The sequence below is a fragment of the Bos mutus genome, chromosome 2 (genome assembly GCF_027580195.1).
Source record: "Bos mutus isolate GX-2022 chromosome 2, NWIPB_WYAK_1.1, whole genome shotgun sequence".
In the NCBI taxonomy this organism is placed as follows: Eukaryota; Metazoa; Chordata; class Mammalia; order Artiodactyla; family Bovidae; genus Bos; species Bos mutus.
The window spans coordinates 37,822,419-37,838,671 of NC_091618.1; the positions used below are offsets into that span (position 1 = coordinate 37,822,419).

General features: G+C 38.4%; 1 protein-coding gene across 4 annotated transcripts in view; it reads left to right on the forward strand.

Moving 5' to 3' along the window:
• Positions 1 to 16,253, forward strand: part of ACADL (acyl-CoA dehydrogenase long chain) — a 52,484-nt gene that overhangs the window by 11,631 nt on the left and 24,600 nt on the right. For 2 of the 4 annotated variants that reach the window (XM_070387225.1, XM_005888988.3), the window contains exons 4-8: positions 1,238 to 1,402; positions 1,721 to 1,787; positions 5,176 to 5,340; positions 5,986 to 6,087; positions 6,835 to 6,948. In XM_070387225.1, coding sequence (XP_070243326.1) covers positions 1,238 to 1,402; positions 1,721 to 1,787; positions 5,176 to 5,340; positions 5,986 to 6,087; positions 6,835 to 6,948 — 613 coding nt within the window. The remainder of the gene's footprint in view (positions 1 to 1,237; positions 1,403 to 1,720; positions 1,788 to 5,175; positions 5,341 to 5,985; positions 6,088 to 6,834; positions 6,949 to 16,253) is intronic. The other 2 variants (XM_070387239.1, XM_070387246.1) reach the window with 2 other exon arrangements.

A 16,253-nucleotide genomic window follows, 5' to 3' on the forward strand; every position in this document is an offset into this window, starting at 1 on the left:
AAAGTCAGTCATTGTTTCCACTATTTCCCAATCTATTTTCCATGAAGTGATGGGCCCTGATGCCATGATCTTAGTTTTCTGTATGTTGAGCTTTAAGCCAACTTTTTCACTCTCCTCTTTCACTTTCATCAAGAGGCTCTTTAATTTTTCTTCGTTTTCTGCCATAAGTGTAGTGTCATCTGCATATCTGAGGTTATTTATATTTCTCCCAGCAACCTTGATTCCAGCTTGTGCTTCATCCATTCCAGCATTTCTCATGATGTACTCTGCATATAAGTTAAATAAGCAGGGTGACAGTATATAGCCTTTATGTACTCCTTTCCCAATTTAGAACCAGTCTGTTGTTCCATGTCCAGTTCTAATACAGCTGTATTAGAAATACATATATCCTTATGGCAAAGGTCATTTGCTAAAATGAATATAGTTACTGTGTTTAGGGTAATACAGTTGTAGGTGGTAAATTTTTTTTAATGTTTTATCTTTTAATTCGTTAAATAAGTGATCATTGAGCTCTGCTAGAGCACTGTTATTATGTTAGAGCCAGAAATTAAAAGGTTAGCAAAAACAAAGAGAGAAAACCTTCAGGAACTTCATGGGTTTGTGAGGAGACAAGCTATCACCACATAATGTGATAAGGGTTTAGTACTGCCCTTTGAACAACTATTTCCTGGCTACTGGCTGCCAGAAACATACAGAAGTGGATGATGAAGGAAGACTTCAACGAAAACTTCATACCTTTTGTGAGAAATGTATGGCCACAGACACTGACACTCTAGGTGAAGAAAAGAAGGATTATGTGGTCCAAATCAGTGGGAATAACAAACAGGGTTTCCCATGAAGCAAGGTGTCTTGACCCATGACCAAGGTGTCTTGACCCATGACCCATGACTGCTACTGAGTGAAGGGCATTCCTGTTATAGACTGAGGAAGACCAGAGGAAAAAAGTGCACATCTGTACGGGTTTGCATTGTGGATGCCAATCTGAGTGTTCTCAATATGGTCATCGTTAAAAATAAGGAGAAGGATATTTCTGGACTCACTGATATTGTTGTGCCTCATCCCCTAGGGCCCAAAAGAGCTAGCAGAATCCGAAATGAATACGATCAGACATCAAAAAAAAAAAAAAAAAAAGACCTTCTAGTACTCGTTGTTTTCTAATTAAGAATCAGAGGAACTAAAAAGAGAAAAAAAATAACTGTGTTGTGCTTTAAATTGTCTTCTCTTTTTTCCTTCTAAGAGCATATTCAAATTGTACAGGCCCAGGTTTTAGTCTTCATTCAGATATCGTCATGCCCTATATTATAAACTATGGTTCAGAAGAACAGATTAAGCGCTTCATCCCTGAGATGGTTGCAGGGAAATGTATTGGTGCCATAGCAATGACAGAGCCTGGGGCTGGAAGGTAAATCAACTTTTGGTTGGTTTTGAAATCTCAGAAGCAAGGTCCTAACCACAAATATGAATGAGTATAGGCCTTGTTATGGTCTGTAAAAATCAGGCTACTCTATGAATCTCAATCAAATATTCATTTGTATAAACAGTTTAGAATATATCAGACATGATTTTTCAGTGCATTTATGTGAACATTCCTTATATTAGTTAAATGTCAATTTTTATAATGGTGTAGCAGTGTAAATTATCACAGTAGATACATAACAACATTTGCATAGTTTATTTTTTACCAATTAATGAATTTTTTAATCAATTCTTTCAATTATAGTGATTTGCAAGGAATAAGAACAAATGCCAAAAAGGATGGAAGTGACTGGATTCTCAATGGAAGCAAGGTCTGTAAAGAATGGCTTCCATAACTCTCCTGTCTGGAGTCATGCTGTGGGTAACAAAGCCTTAAAGACTACTCATCATTGAGTCTTCTCAGATCTCTGATTCACATGGGAATTGTTTACTTGAGCTGGCACAGGAACTGAGCTGATTTGTTTTGGAGACAGTAAGAATTGTACAGCATTCATATTACCTGAGATATATTCCTTTTTGTTCTGTTTGCTTGTTCTCTCACTAATATGGAAAATGTTGTTTTAGCTTCCAGGCAGCCTTTTACAAACCAGAAAAAGAAAAGGTGAGGCTTACATTGTCCAAACAGGGGACAAACAATAGTTAATGAATTTGATGTTGATGAAAAATGAGGGGAAAGACTTCTTATAAATATCAAGAAGAGTTTCAAAAGATCTTAAGAGAAAAAGTATTTTTAATAGAATTGAAAAGCCCTTCAACCTTTCTGAGCATCACGTCAATCCACTGATAGAATTGGAGAGCACCTGCGATTGAGATTATAGATAGGCTCAGAAGTAAATGTATCTTTTAGAGTATCATATCACTGATAGCAGAGGTTTTTGTTTACCTAAATGGCACCCCACTCCACTACTCTTGCCTGGAAAATCCCATGGGCAGAGGAGCCTGGTAGGCTGCAGTCCATGGGGTCGCGAAGAGTCGGACACGACTGAGCGACTTCACTTTGACTTTTTACTTTCATGCATTGGAGAAGGAAATGGCAACCCACTCCAGTGTTCTTGCCTGGAGAATCCCAGGGACTGGGGAGCCTGGTGGGCTGCTGTCTGTGGGGTCGCACAGAGTCGGACACGACTGAAGCGACTTAGCAGCAGCAAACCTGTGTCTAGTATACACCCAGTGAAGATTTATTGATGACTGAGTTTTTTACTGTTATGTCACTTACAACTATGCCGTCACCAGCGCTTTCATTTGTTGTCATGTACACAGCACTAACATCACTCCCATCTCCCATTATTGCTTAGTATCAGCAATCTGTATTTTAGAGATGAATCTTCTTATAAGAGGCATGGATAGTAGGTGATGAGAGTAATCAACACCATTTTATGCCTGTACTGTTTCAAAGGGACAGAGACAGGATTAGATCATTTGTATAGAGTTTGACAGATACTAAGATCACTGCAGATGGTGACTGCAGCCATGAAATTAAAAGAGACTTGCTCCTTGGAAGAAAAGCTGTGACTAACCTAGACAGCATATTAAAAAGCAGAGACATTACTTTGATGACAAAATGTCTGGAGAGTCAAAGCTATGATTTTTCCAGTAGTCATGTATGGATGTGTGAGAGTTGGACCGTGAAGAAAGCTGAGCACTGAAGGATCGATACTTTTGAACTGTGGTGTTGGAGAAGACTCTTGAGAGTCCCTTGGACAGCAAGGAGATCAAACCAGTCCATCCTAAAGGAAATCAGTCCTGAACATTCATTGGAAGGACTGATGATGAAGCTGAAACTCCAATACTTTGGCCACCTGATGTGAAGAACTGACTCATTGGAAAAGACCCTGATGCTGGGAAAGATTGAAGAAGACAGGAGGAGAAGGGGATGACAGAGGATGAGATGGTTGGATGGCATTACCAACTCGATAGACATGAGTTTGAGCAAGCTCTGGGAGATGGTGATGGATAGGGAGGCCTGGCATGCTGCAGTCCATGGTGTCGCAAAGAGTTGGACCGGACTGAGTGACTGAACTGAAAGATGGTAAATTTAGGATGCTATGGAGCAGTTAATCCAGTCTGGGGAATTTGGGGAGGTTTTTTGTAGGAGGTGATGTCTGAACTTACTCTCCAAGATGAGTAGAATTCATTGTAACAGAGTTGGAAAAGGGCCTCTCAAGTAGAGGAAAAAAGATTTCCAAAGACCCATAGGTAAAGATGACCTTGGGGACAGCAAGTCATACAGTAGATCTCACCTAAAACAAAGGAATGAGGAGAAAGTGGGATAAGAGATAAGGCTGGACTGGTAAGCTAGTGCCAGTATGTGATGAACCCTGCTAAAAAAAAAAAACCTGAAAAAGTGTTGAAACAGATTAGAAAGAACTGTATGTCAAATTGAGTATTATGTAGGATAATAACATGATTTATTGACCATTCACTGACATTAGGAAGGGGGCTTCCCAGGTGGCGCAGTGGAAAAGAATCTGCCTGCCAACGCAGATTCAGTCTCTGGGTTGAGAAGATCCCCTGGAGGAGGAAATGGCAACTCACTCCAGAATTCTTGCCTGGAAAATTCCAGACAGAGGAGTCTGGTGGGCTACAACCCTTGGGGTCGCAGAGTCGGACACAACTGAGTGCACATGTCCATCGTACCCTGTCGTGGGGGAAAACAGATTGATACCCAAATTAAATAGGAGCAGAGGCAGGAAGACATATGTTCCTTGAATTATCAGATGGAACTGTCCAGAAGCAGGTGGATATTCAGGTCTGGAACCTAGCAAGAAATTTGGCTTAGATAAAAGATTTGGAGTCATCAGCCTATGGATAACAACTGAAGCCATGGAAGCAGCTGAGAGGACCCAGGAAAGATACAGAATGAGAAGATAGTGGTTCATATTTACTTTGTGTATATTTGTCTTCTGGATAAATATTTGATAAACTAATATCTTATTGAGCTTGTTGTTTTATCAATCCTTAATCAGTCCATGGACTATACAGTCCATGGAATTCTTCAGGCCAGAATACTGGAGTGGGTAGCCATTCCCTTCTCCAGGGGAGATTCCCAACCCAGGGATCCAGCCCAGGTCTGCCACACTGCAGGTAAATTCTTTACCAGCTGAGCCACCAGGGAAGCCCAAGAATACTAAAGTGGGTAGCCTCTCCCTCCTCCAGCGGATCTTCCTGACCCAGGAATTGAACCAGGGTCTCCTGCATTGCAGGCAGATTCTTTACAGCTGAGCTGCCAGTGAAGCCCTTCTTAATCAGTACCTTTCTTATTTAGGCCATCTATCGAAAACTCTGCCTTTTCAAAAACTGATAAATCTGAAAGTACAAGTACTTCAATAGTATCATGCTATTCAAAGCAGATTCCATTTTCTCATCTGAAGCATCTTTCTAAAATATAGTGTATCATTTTTATAGATAATTTTGTTTTAATTTAAATAGAATATAATAATCAGTTCATTATTATTATTATTTACAATATTGATAGTGGGAAGAAAATGTATAGAATTCATTCTTTGAAACATTGAAAAATTTCCCCTCATATACTAGCCTCATGTATGAATAATCAACACTGCAACTATTTGGAGAGGTTACAGAGAGAGGTATAAACATGTTTTGTTTGGTTTGGTTTTCTCGAATGTGTTTGCAGTCTTGACTTACACATGGACCTGAATTATTGTGGAGCCTCACAGTATACATGGGGTTTTGCAGGTATTTGTCACTAATGGGTGGCTGTGTGACATTGTGATCGTAGTAGCGATCACAAATCGAGAGGCTCACTCTCCTGCCCACGGCATTAGCCTTTTTCTGGTGGAAAATGGAATGAAAGGATTTATCAAGGGACGAAAGCTAGATAAAATTGGACTAAAAGCCCAGGTAAGTCATAATACAAATTTGTTTTCATAATATAAATCATTTATAAAATATATTGTATATATACAATTGAGTTTACTCAGTTATGCTTTATATATAGAACTATATATAGCACAATCATACCTTTCTTCCTATGCTGGATTCTTAAAATATGCTTTTTCAGAAATGATTGTGGAAATTTATTCCACTGTTTATGCCACTGTTGTCAGCAGTAGAGGTGAATTAGGATATTTTGAAAATCTGCTTTAGAACATTAACTGCCTAATAATACTGTCTATTTTTGAAATTGAATTATGAAATAACAGGAAATATTTTTTCCTACTACTTGGTAATTATTTAGTAATTTTTTTGTTGCCAAAAAGAAAAACATGTTTTACTTGATATGCATTAGAAATCCTTAGTGCTCAATATCTACAGAACAGAACAGTATTAGAACTAGAATGACTGTATCACAGTGGGAAAGCCACTTTTGGAATCAGATAGACCTCGATTTGAATCCCAGGTTTACCACTTACTAATTGTGATCATTAACAACTTTATCTTGTCTGCCAATTTGTTTTGTTTTCTGAGTGGCAATACTAATCACCTCATCAGGTTCTTGGGAGATTTAAATGAGGTAATTCTGTACTCAATCGTATGATCCCTTAGGATACTGCAGAATTTTTCTTTGAAGATGTACGGTTGCCAGCAGGTGCCCTACTTGGAGAAGAGAATAAAGGCTACTATTACCTCATGCAAGAGCTTCCACAGGTCAGAAGTATTAAAAGAATGCACCTTTTGATTAGATGATGGACTGGAGTAGAATAATACAGGACTGTATCAATCCATGCATACAGAACTTGTGATGTAGCCAGTCCCTTGACTATAATTTGAAGGTGTACAATACACATATATTTTATATATTATATATATTATTTATTTATATATATTATATATATACATATGTATAATTTTTGTAGACTGGATGTATGAAAATGTATGAAAAAAAATCATATGTATGATTTTTTGTAAACTGGATGTATGAATAAGAGAACTCAAGGATATCCAAGTAAAACTTATAAGTGAGTCAGGAAAATAAGATTTTCAGTCCTATGATTCCTTCTTGGAATGATTTTAGTATCTTACCTGCAAGTCAAGAATTTTTAGCTCTTTGTAAGGAAATAGCCAAAATATTTGCCAAGTTCTTTTTCTTTAAATAATACTCAAACAGCTTTGGAATTTCTTTTCTCGTAAGTACGTAAAGAGAAGAGGGAAATGAATTACTTATATATATCTGTATAAAGATAGTCATACATAAAGATAAAAGATTTTTTTAAGAGACTTATTATAGATGATCGAAATAGTCTTATAAATCTCAGTGGGAGTCTTTTCTTATAAAGAGTTAAATAAATTAATCTTTAGGAGTTTTATAAAGATTATTTACGTGATTTATTGTCATTTAAATCATATGAAAATCACTTGTGTAATTAGAGTAACTATCTAATTTGGGGGTTATAGGAAAGACTGTTAATTTCCGAGATAGCAGTTTCAGCCAGTGAATTCATGTTTGAGGAAACCAGGGACTACGTTAAACAAAGAAAAGCTTTTGGAAAGACAGTTGCAGATTTACAGGTAAGCTTTTCATTGGTATTACATAGTCTCATTTTCCCTGGCAACTCAGCTGGTAAAGAATCTGCCTGCAATGCAGGAGACCCTGGTTCAATTCCTGGCTTGGGAAGATCCGCTGGAGAAGGGATGGGCTACCCATTCCAGTATTCTTGGGCTTCCCTGGTGGCTCAGCTGGTAAAGAATCCACCTGCAATGTGGCGGACCTGGGTTGGATCACTGGGTTGGGAAGATCCCCTGAAGAAGGGAAAGGCTACCCACTCCAGTATTTTGACCTAGAGAATCCCATGGGCTGTATAGTCCATGGGGTCTCAAAGAGTCAGACATGACTGAGTGACTTTCACTTTCACATAGTCTCAATTTGCTCATTTGAAATAGGTCAGCTAAACATGAATGTGGAGTAATTTTCACATAGATGATGTCAACTGAAAAATATGCACAACTTAAAAGTTGAGAATTCTGTTTTACTTGATGGACAAAGCTGAGGATGTGAGCCCCAAAGACAGCCTCTTAGACAGCTCTGAGGGACTGGTCCACACAGGTAACGGAGGAACCAGATATATAAGAGTTTTGCAACAAAACCCAGATAGTTGGAACATCCAAAGATTACAGTTAAAGAGAGTCAGACACTCAAGTTCATGAATTTATTGTTTTTGCAGGGAAGATGCAAGAGTCTGCACTCATTGAAATCACTCCTTTGATATGCGCCTTAACCACCTAGGGCCACTACCCTCTTCTCCACCCTGATTCCTTTCCAGGTGCACAGTTGAAGGCAGCTGCACTGGCTGCTGGCTCAATGGCCACGATATCCTTGGTTTACCCATATGGCAGGCAATATTTTTCTCCACAATGATACTAGAATCCACGGAAGTGGATGAAACCACTGAGGGAAAGAGTAGAGATTAAGGCAAAAGAGGTTTCTAGGACAGAGTCCTGAGAAAAAAATTATGAGATTTAAAGGCAGAATAGGAAACAAAGAGCCTACAGAGACAATTGAGAATGGACAGTTAGGAGAAAGCAAGTCAGGCAGTATTGTCACCAAAGCCAAGAGAAAAGAGGATTTCAAGTGGGCAGGAGCTACTCAGGGGGAAAATAAGGTGAAGGTTAACGAGTGCCCACTGGACATAATGATATATGGAGGTTATTTTGTTGGTGTCCTTAATGAACTGGTATAGTGTCAGATTTGGCACCCCACTCCAGTACTCTTGCCTGGAAAACCCCATGGGCGGAGGAGCCTGGTGGGCTGCAGTCCATGGGGTCGCGAAGAGTCGGACACGACTGAGCAACTTCACTTTCACTTTTCATTTTCATGCATTGGAGAAGGAAATGGCAACCCACTCCAGTGTTCTTGCCTGGAGAATCCCAGGGACGGGGGAGCCTGGTGGGCTACCGTCTATGGGGTTGCACAGAGTCGGCCACAACTGAAGCGACTTAGCAGCAGCAGCAGCAGCAGTGTCAGACTGGTGTTAGACTGGTGTGGTGTCAGACCAGAATGAATAGAGGAGTGAATGGAAATGAGGAAGTAAAAATGCTGGTGGTTGGCAACTCTTGAGAGAAGGGTTGGTAACTTGGAGGTGAGAAGAGAGGGTGGGGAGGGGAATGAGGGAAACATTTGGAGACCATGTGAAGTAAATGACAATTCTTAACTTCTGTTATTATTACTACAATGAGAATGCTAGAGTTATATTTTAATGCCTAGAGAAAGGATTTAGTAAAGAGGGAAAGATTGCAGATATGGAAACTATAATTAACTGTATATGATCTTTGAGAAAGTGTGAGGGTATGGATGCCAAAGTGCATTGAAAGATAGGCTTTCACATCCCTGATAGGAAAGGCCTTTCTACCATTGAAACAGGAAGAAAAGAGGAAAGAATGAGCAAGGGTCGCTCCTCAGTTCATTTCAGTCTCTCAGTAAGGTCCAAATCTTTGAAACCCCATGCACTGAAGCACGCCAGCCTTCCCTGTCCATCACCAACTCCCGTAGCTTGCTCAAACTCATGTCCGTTGAGTTGGTAATGCCATCAAACCATCTCATTCTCTGTTTTCCCCTTCTCCTCTTGCCTTCAGTCTTTCCCAGGATCAGGATCTTTTCCAATGAGTCAATTCTTCGCATCAAGTGGCCAAAGTATTGGAGTTTCAGCTTCAGCACCAGTCCTTCCAATGAATATTGAGGATTAATTTCCTTTAGGATAGACTGGTTTGATCTCCTTGCAGTCCAAGGGACTCTCAAGAATCTTCTCCAACAGTTCAGTTCAGTTCAGTCATTCAGTTGTGTCCGACTGTTTGTGACCCCAAGGACTACAGCACACCAGGCCTCCTTGTCCATCACCAACTCCTGGAGCTTGCTCAAATTCATGTCCATTGAGTTGGTGATGCCATCCAACCATCTCATCCTCTGTCATCGCCTTCTCCTCCCGCCTTCAATCTTTCCCAGCATCAGGGTCTTTTCCAATGAGTCAGTTCTTCACATCAGGTGGCCAAAGTATTGGAGTTTCAGCTTCAGCATCAGTCCTTCCAATGAATGTTCAGGACTGATTTCCTTTAGGATGGACTGATTGGATTTCCTTGCAGTCCAAAGGACTCTCAAGAGTCTTTTCTAACACACCACAGTTCAAGAGCATCAATTCTTTGGCACTCGGCTTTCTGTATAATCCAGCTCTCACATCCAGGTACATGACTACTAGAAAAATGTCCAGCTCTCACATCCAGGTACATGACTACTGGAAAAACCATAGCTTTGACTAGACGGACCTTTGTTGACAAAGGTCTGCTTTTTAATATGCTGTCTAGGTTGGTCATAACTTTCCTTCCAAGAAGTAAGCGTCTTTTAATTTCATGGCTGCAATCACCACCTGCAGTGATTTTGGAGCCCCCCCAAAATTAAATTAGTCACTGTTTCCACTGTTTCCCCATCTATTTGCCATGAAGTGATGGGACTGGATGCCACAATCTTAGTTTGCTGAATGTTGAGCTTTAAGCCAACTTTTTAACTCTCCTCTTTCACTTTCATCAAGAGGATTTTTGGTTCTTCTTCACTTTCTGCCATAAGGGTGGTGTCATCTGTGTATCTTAGGTTTTTGATATTTCTCCAAGCAATCTTGATTCCAGCTTGTGCTTCATCCAGCCCAGTGTTTCTCATGATGTACTCTGCATATAAGTTAAATTAGCAGGGTGACAATATACAGCCTTGATGTACTCTTTTCCTGATTTGGAACCAGTCTGTTGCTTCCTGTCCTGCATACAGATTTCTCAGGAGGCAGGTCAGGTGGTCTGGTAGTCCCATCTCTTTAAGAATTTTCTACAGTTTATTGTCATCCACACAGTCAAAGGCTTTGGCATAGTCAGTAAAGCAAAAGTAAATGTTTTTCTGGAGCTCTCTCACTTTTATGATGATCTAATGGATGTTGGCAATTTGATCTCTGGTTCCTCTGCCTTTTCTAAAACCAGCTTGAACATCTGGAAGTTCACAGTTGATGTACTGTTGAAGCCTGGCTTGGAGAATTTTGAGCATTACTTTGCTAGGGTGTGAGATGAGTGCAATTGTGCGGTAGTTTGAGCATTCTTTGGCATTGCCTTTCTTTGGGATTGGAATGAAAACTGACCTTTTCCAGTCCTGTGGCCACTGCTGAGTTTTCCAAATTTGCTGGCATATTGAGTGCAGCAGTTTCAAAGCATCATCTTTCAGGGTTTGAAATAGCTCAACTGGAATTCCATCACCTCCACTAGCTTTGTTTGTAGTGATGCTTCCTAAAGCCCACTTGACTTCGCATTCCAGGATGCCTGCCTCTAGGTGAGTGACCTCACCATCGTGATGATCTGGGTCATAAAGATCTTTTTTGTATAGTTCTTTTGTGTATTTTTGTCACCTCTTCTTAATTTCTTCTCCTTCTGTTAGGTCTGTACCATTTCTGTCCTTTATTGTGCCCATCTTTGCATGAAATGTTCCCTTGGTATCTCTAATTTTCTTGAAGAGACCTCTAGTCTTTCCCATTCTATTGTTTTCCTCTATTTCTTTGCACTGATCACTGAGGAAGGCTTTCTTATCTCTCCTTCCTATTCTTTGAAACTCTGCATTCAAATGGGTATATCTTTCCTTTTCTCCTTTGCCTTTTGCTTCTCTTCTTTTCACAGCTATTTGTAAAGCCTTCTCTAATATTCTTGAAGAGATCTCTAGTCTCTCCCATTCTCTTGTTTGCAAAATGTCTTCAGAAGACTTCCATGTCTTTATGTATCGATAGGGAAATAAGAAATGTGAGTGAATAGGGTTGGAAGTAGGAAGGTTTGAAATCCTTTCTTTGGAGTGAGAGACTGAACACTAGGGACACTTACAGTAAGCTTTCTGGCAGTATTGAGGACCCAAATGAGGTTAGTGATCATGCCTTTATAGCAGAATCTTCTGCTTTTTTGTGTATTAGCTTTACTGCAAGGGTTTTGCTTCTTCCTGGCTTTTGCCAAGAAGTTTAAGGTATTTTCAGAATAACTCAGAATATGGTGACCTTAATCACTAAAATGTCAATCAAATTTTAAACCCTCTAATTTCTTCTTAAATGAAGAAAAAACTTAAAAATAATGCAGTCATCAAAAATCCTGCAGTTGGAAGTATAATTGCAAAGTTCGTTGCAAAGGGAAAAGGAAAGATGAAATACTTTGGTAAGTTTTCAGCACAGCGTTATATATGAAGTTAAATTCAGGTGTGACTTAAAACTTAGTACAACTCCTTAAGTCTTTATGGTCTAGGCAAGTTGTATTATCTCTCTCAAAAGTACTTTCTTCTTGGTAAGATGTGAGTAATATGAGTAGGTACCTCATAGAGTTGTTATGAAGATAATACCCATAAAGGGCTTAGAATATTGCCTGGCAACGCAAGCTTTCATTAAAGTTAGCTACTCCAGTTGACCCATGAACGGCACAGGTTTGAATGGCACAGGTCCATTTACATGTGGATTTTTTTCAATAAATACATTGGAAAATTTTCTGAAGATTTTAAGACAATTTAAATAGTGCAGATGAACTGTGTGGCTGAGAAATACAAAAAAAAAAATGTATATCATGAATGCATAAAATGTGTAGATACTTGTCTAATTTATCATTTACTACCATAAAGTATGTACAAATTTATTACAAAAAGTTAAATTTATCAAAATTTATGCACACAGACACAGGATGCCATTGATTACGCTAGGCTACCATAAAGTAATCATACTGCTGTTTCTCTGTTATCAACACACCAGTCATTTTCTTTTTCATGTAATCTTTTCATTTTGAGAAACACTGATATGCACTATTTGTTTCAGTGAGCAAACATGTATTGATTGCCTTCTGAAGGTTGTATGCTCAAATGTAATTTGATAGACATGACTCTGGAAATACTGTAAGCTCCTAGCAACACAAACCGAGTGATACTACTTGTTATCACTCTTTGACTTTCCCGGATATATCCAAAGTGGAATTAGTATCATTTGCTTCTCAAAGCCAACCACTACCCCTTTCACCAAAATTGTTTATATGTGTATATATATCTATGGCTGATTCATGTTGAGGTTTGACAGAAAACGACAAAATTCTGTAAAGCAATTATCCTTCAATTAAAAAATAATTTAAAAAATGCCCTTGCCTTTAGCCCTATTCTGGGTACTATAAAAAGTGAATCAAATAGACATATTTTCCATCCCCTTGGAAATCCTGTGTTTATGAATTGCATATTAAATTACAACAAAAATGACAATATTATTACCCAGATTTCCTGTAGACTTCAGAACGTTAAATATTATTTGACATGTAACCATGAAAAATATAGAAAATTGGTATAATATTTTCCAATATTAGATTCTTCTAAAATATTTACTTATTTAATAACATACATGTGCATATGTGTAGATATATATGTATGTATTTTGAGAGCAAAAAGATAACAGTCCTTTTCAAAGCAAGTGCCATTTTATTGTTGCCTTCTTTAAAGGTAGTTCACTAAACTTTCACTAGGTGGCAGTGCCATCCTGCTTCTACAGGCATTGGTAAGAGCAGTATTGTTTTCCAAGTAGATGTGTGGTTCTGAGATTTCTGAGATATTTCTTCTGATCTTCTTGTTTTATATAAATAAGTACCTTTGAATAATATTTTCATACTCAATCTAGATATGTATTCAGAGAAGAATGAATAATATGTGTTTATACGTGCATGCTGAGTCGCTTCAGTCGTGTCTGTTTGCAACTCCATGGACTGTAGCCCACCAGGCTCCTCTGTTCATGGGATTCTCCAGGCAAGAATACAGGAGTGGGTTGCCAAGCCCTTCTCCACAGGATCATCCCTGCCCAGGGATTGAACCCGTGTCTCTTATGTCTTCTGCATTGGCAGGCAGGTTCTTTACCATTATGGTTCCAATATTAAATTAAAATAGTAGACTTAAAAAATAATAATAAAATAAAATAAAATAGTAGACTTTAAAATATATATATTTTATTATATTATATGTATATTTTATATGTATATTTATATGTATGTGTACATATAATGTACACATACATTATATGTATATGTATATAATATACATATTATATATATATATGTATATGTATATGTATATTATATGTTATATTATATGTTCCAATATTAAATTAAAATAGTAGACTTAAAAAAATAATAATAAAATAAAATAAAATAAAATAGTAGACTTTAAAATATATATATTTTATTATATTATATGTATATTTTATATGTATATTTATATTTATATTTTATATTTATATTTATATTTTATATTTATACATTATATGTATATGTATATAATATACATATTATATGTATATGTATATATATATATTATATATATTATATGTATCCAAATGTCATTTTTATGACCATGTAATGATTCAGTTTCCTGATATCTGTTATCCTAGAATTTTGAACATTTTGGGCCTTTCTGACCACTTGGACACATTTTATAAGATTTATTTTCTTTTTAGACTGGAGATCTACCATACTTAAGTTGCAGTAGTTACAGGATTTTCCTTTTATCTCATCCATAGTCTCCAAAGTTGCTGTCCAGTCTTATGGTTTTCCATGGAATGGACAATACAATAGTAAAATTCAGATATTAAATAATGATAATGTGTGTCATTGATTGATGTTCTCTGTATGCCAGGCACTGTGCTAAAAATTGTCTCTCCTTTTTTCTTAGCAACTGCATATAATACATATTACATTTATCCTTATTTTACAGAAAAGGATGCTGAAGCATGGAGAGGTTTAGTTATATGCTCAAGGTTTCATAAATATTCTAGCCCTGGAACCTACACTCTAGGTTTAGGTTCCAGAGCTAGTTTTACTGCCTCTAGTGAAAGCCATTCACTAGTTTTATTACCCAGAAATCCAAAGTAGATAGACTCCTCTTCTTTTCCCATCTCTTTCACCCATGGACAGTGAAGTGAAAATTCAGTGTTTTTTTCTGCTGCTGCTGCTGCTAAGTCATTTCAGTCATGTCTGACTCTGTGCGACCCCATGGACTGCAGCCCACCAGGCTCCCCTGTCCCTGGGATTCTCCAGGCAAGAACACTGGAGTGGGTTGCCATTTCCTTCTCCAGTGCATGAAAGTGAAAAGTGAAAGTGAAGTCACTCTGTTGTGTCCAACTCTTCGCAACCCCATGGACTGCAGCCTACCAGGCTCCTCCGTCCATAGGATTTTCCAGACAAGAATACTGGAGTGGGTTGCCAGTGCCTTCTCCCATTCTTTTCTAACACAAGCTTTAGTTCTTTCCTGTGTGGTATATGCTCTTCTAAGAGGACAAAGTATTAGGAAATAAAATAGGATAGGTAAAAAATAACACTTCTTCCTTATATTTCTCCAAAAAGGGACTATTCAGTTCTTAGACCTTGAGTGTGGGATTGTGTGCATGCCTGTCAACTCATTTAATCGTGTTTGACTCTTTGCGACCCTGTGGACTGTAGCCTGCCAGTCTCCTCTGTCCATGGGATTCTCCAGGCAAGAATACTGGGTTGCCATGCCGTCCTCCAGGGGATCTTCCTGACCCAGGAATCAAACTCGCATCTCTTAAGTCTCCTGCATGGGCAGGAGGGTTCTTTACCACTAGTGCCACCTGGGAAGCCCAAGTGTAGGGTTAATTAACTGTAAAATCAGATAGTAAACCTAAATTTTATAGTTTATCCTTGAGTCACGCTGTTTAAATGAAATACTGGGCTCAGAAACTTCTCCAGAGTGTCTTCTAATTCCATAATTCTGTGTTTTTAAGAATTGTATTATTCAGAACTCAGAAAGAGATGCTATCTGATCCACTTTGCAACTTTAGGGGAAAATGCTAGCTTCAGTAGTATCTATGAGTGACTAGTAATAAATGTTAAAAAATACTGCTGTGAGCATGCTGATCATTCACCAAAGGCACCTTGCTAATAACAGGTGGTACAATTATTAGCTACCATAGTTTCTGAAAGCATGATGCATTGTCTGCAGTGAAGAGCAAAGACCAAATCTGTTTGGTAACACTCAGCTCAATGCCACAAATATGTAAATATTTACTCTTTATCCCCAAAGAGTAAATTATGTGCTCTTGCAGGCATTAATTCCTTCAAACCTGTGCACCTGAATGCACAGCAAGAATGTTCTAAATGAGCCCATCCTGGTCTGAAATTTAACTTTAGCTTCTAGAAGCTCTTAGCATTTTCATCAAAGCAGTTCTCTTATGAGTTGGGCTTAGAGATCTTGATTCTGTTGTAAATAGTGCATAAATTCTTAAATCTGGGCTTCCCTGGTGGCTCAGTGGTAAAGAATCTTCCTGCCAGTGCAGGAGACATGGGTTCAATCCCTGATCCAGGAAGATCCCACATGCCTCGAAGCAACTATGCCCTTGCACCACAGCTACTGAGCTAGTGCTCTAGAACCTGCAAGCTGCAACTATTGAGTCCATGTGCCACAACTAAGAAGCCTCCTTGCCAATAGCCCATGCGCTCCAACAAGAGAAGCCACTGCAACAAGAAGCCTGTGCGTTGCAACTAGAGAAAAGCCCAGCAACAAAGACCCAGCACAGCTAAAAGGAAATAAATAAATAAACAACCATTCAAAAAAATTCTTTCATGTGCCATCACATGCTGTGCATGGGGTGTGCAAAAGTATATTGAGACTTGTCAGATTCTTCCTTATTTTTCAAATGAAGTCTCATAGGTAGTGTCATTGATCTACACCAATACTAAGCTAAAAATTCCATTTCAGGGATTTTCATGAAATATACACTCATCTGTTTTTAATGTGTAGGAGGGTATTGCTCCACTATTTTGTTTCCTATTCCACTTTTAGATTTTTC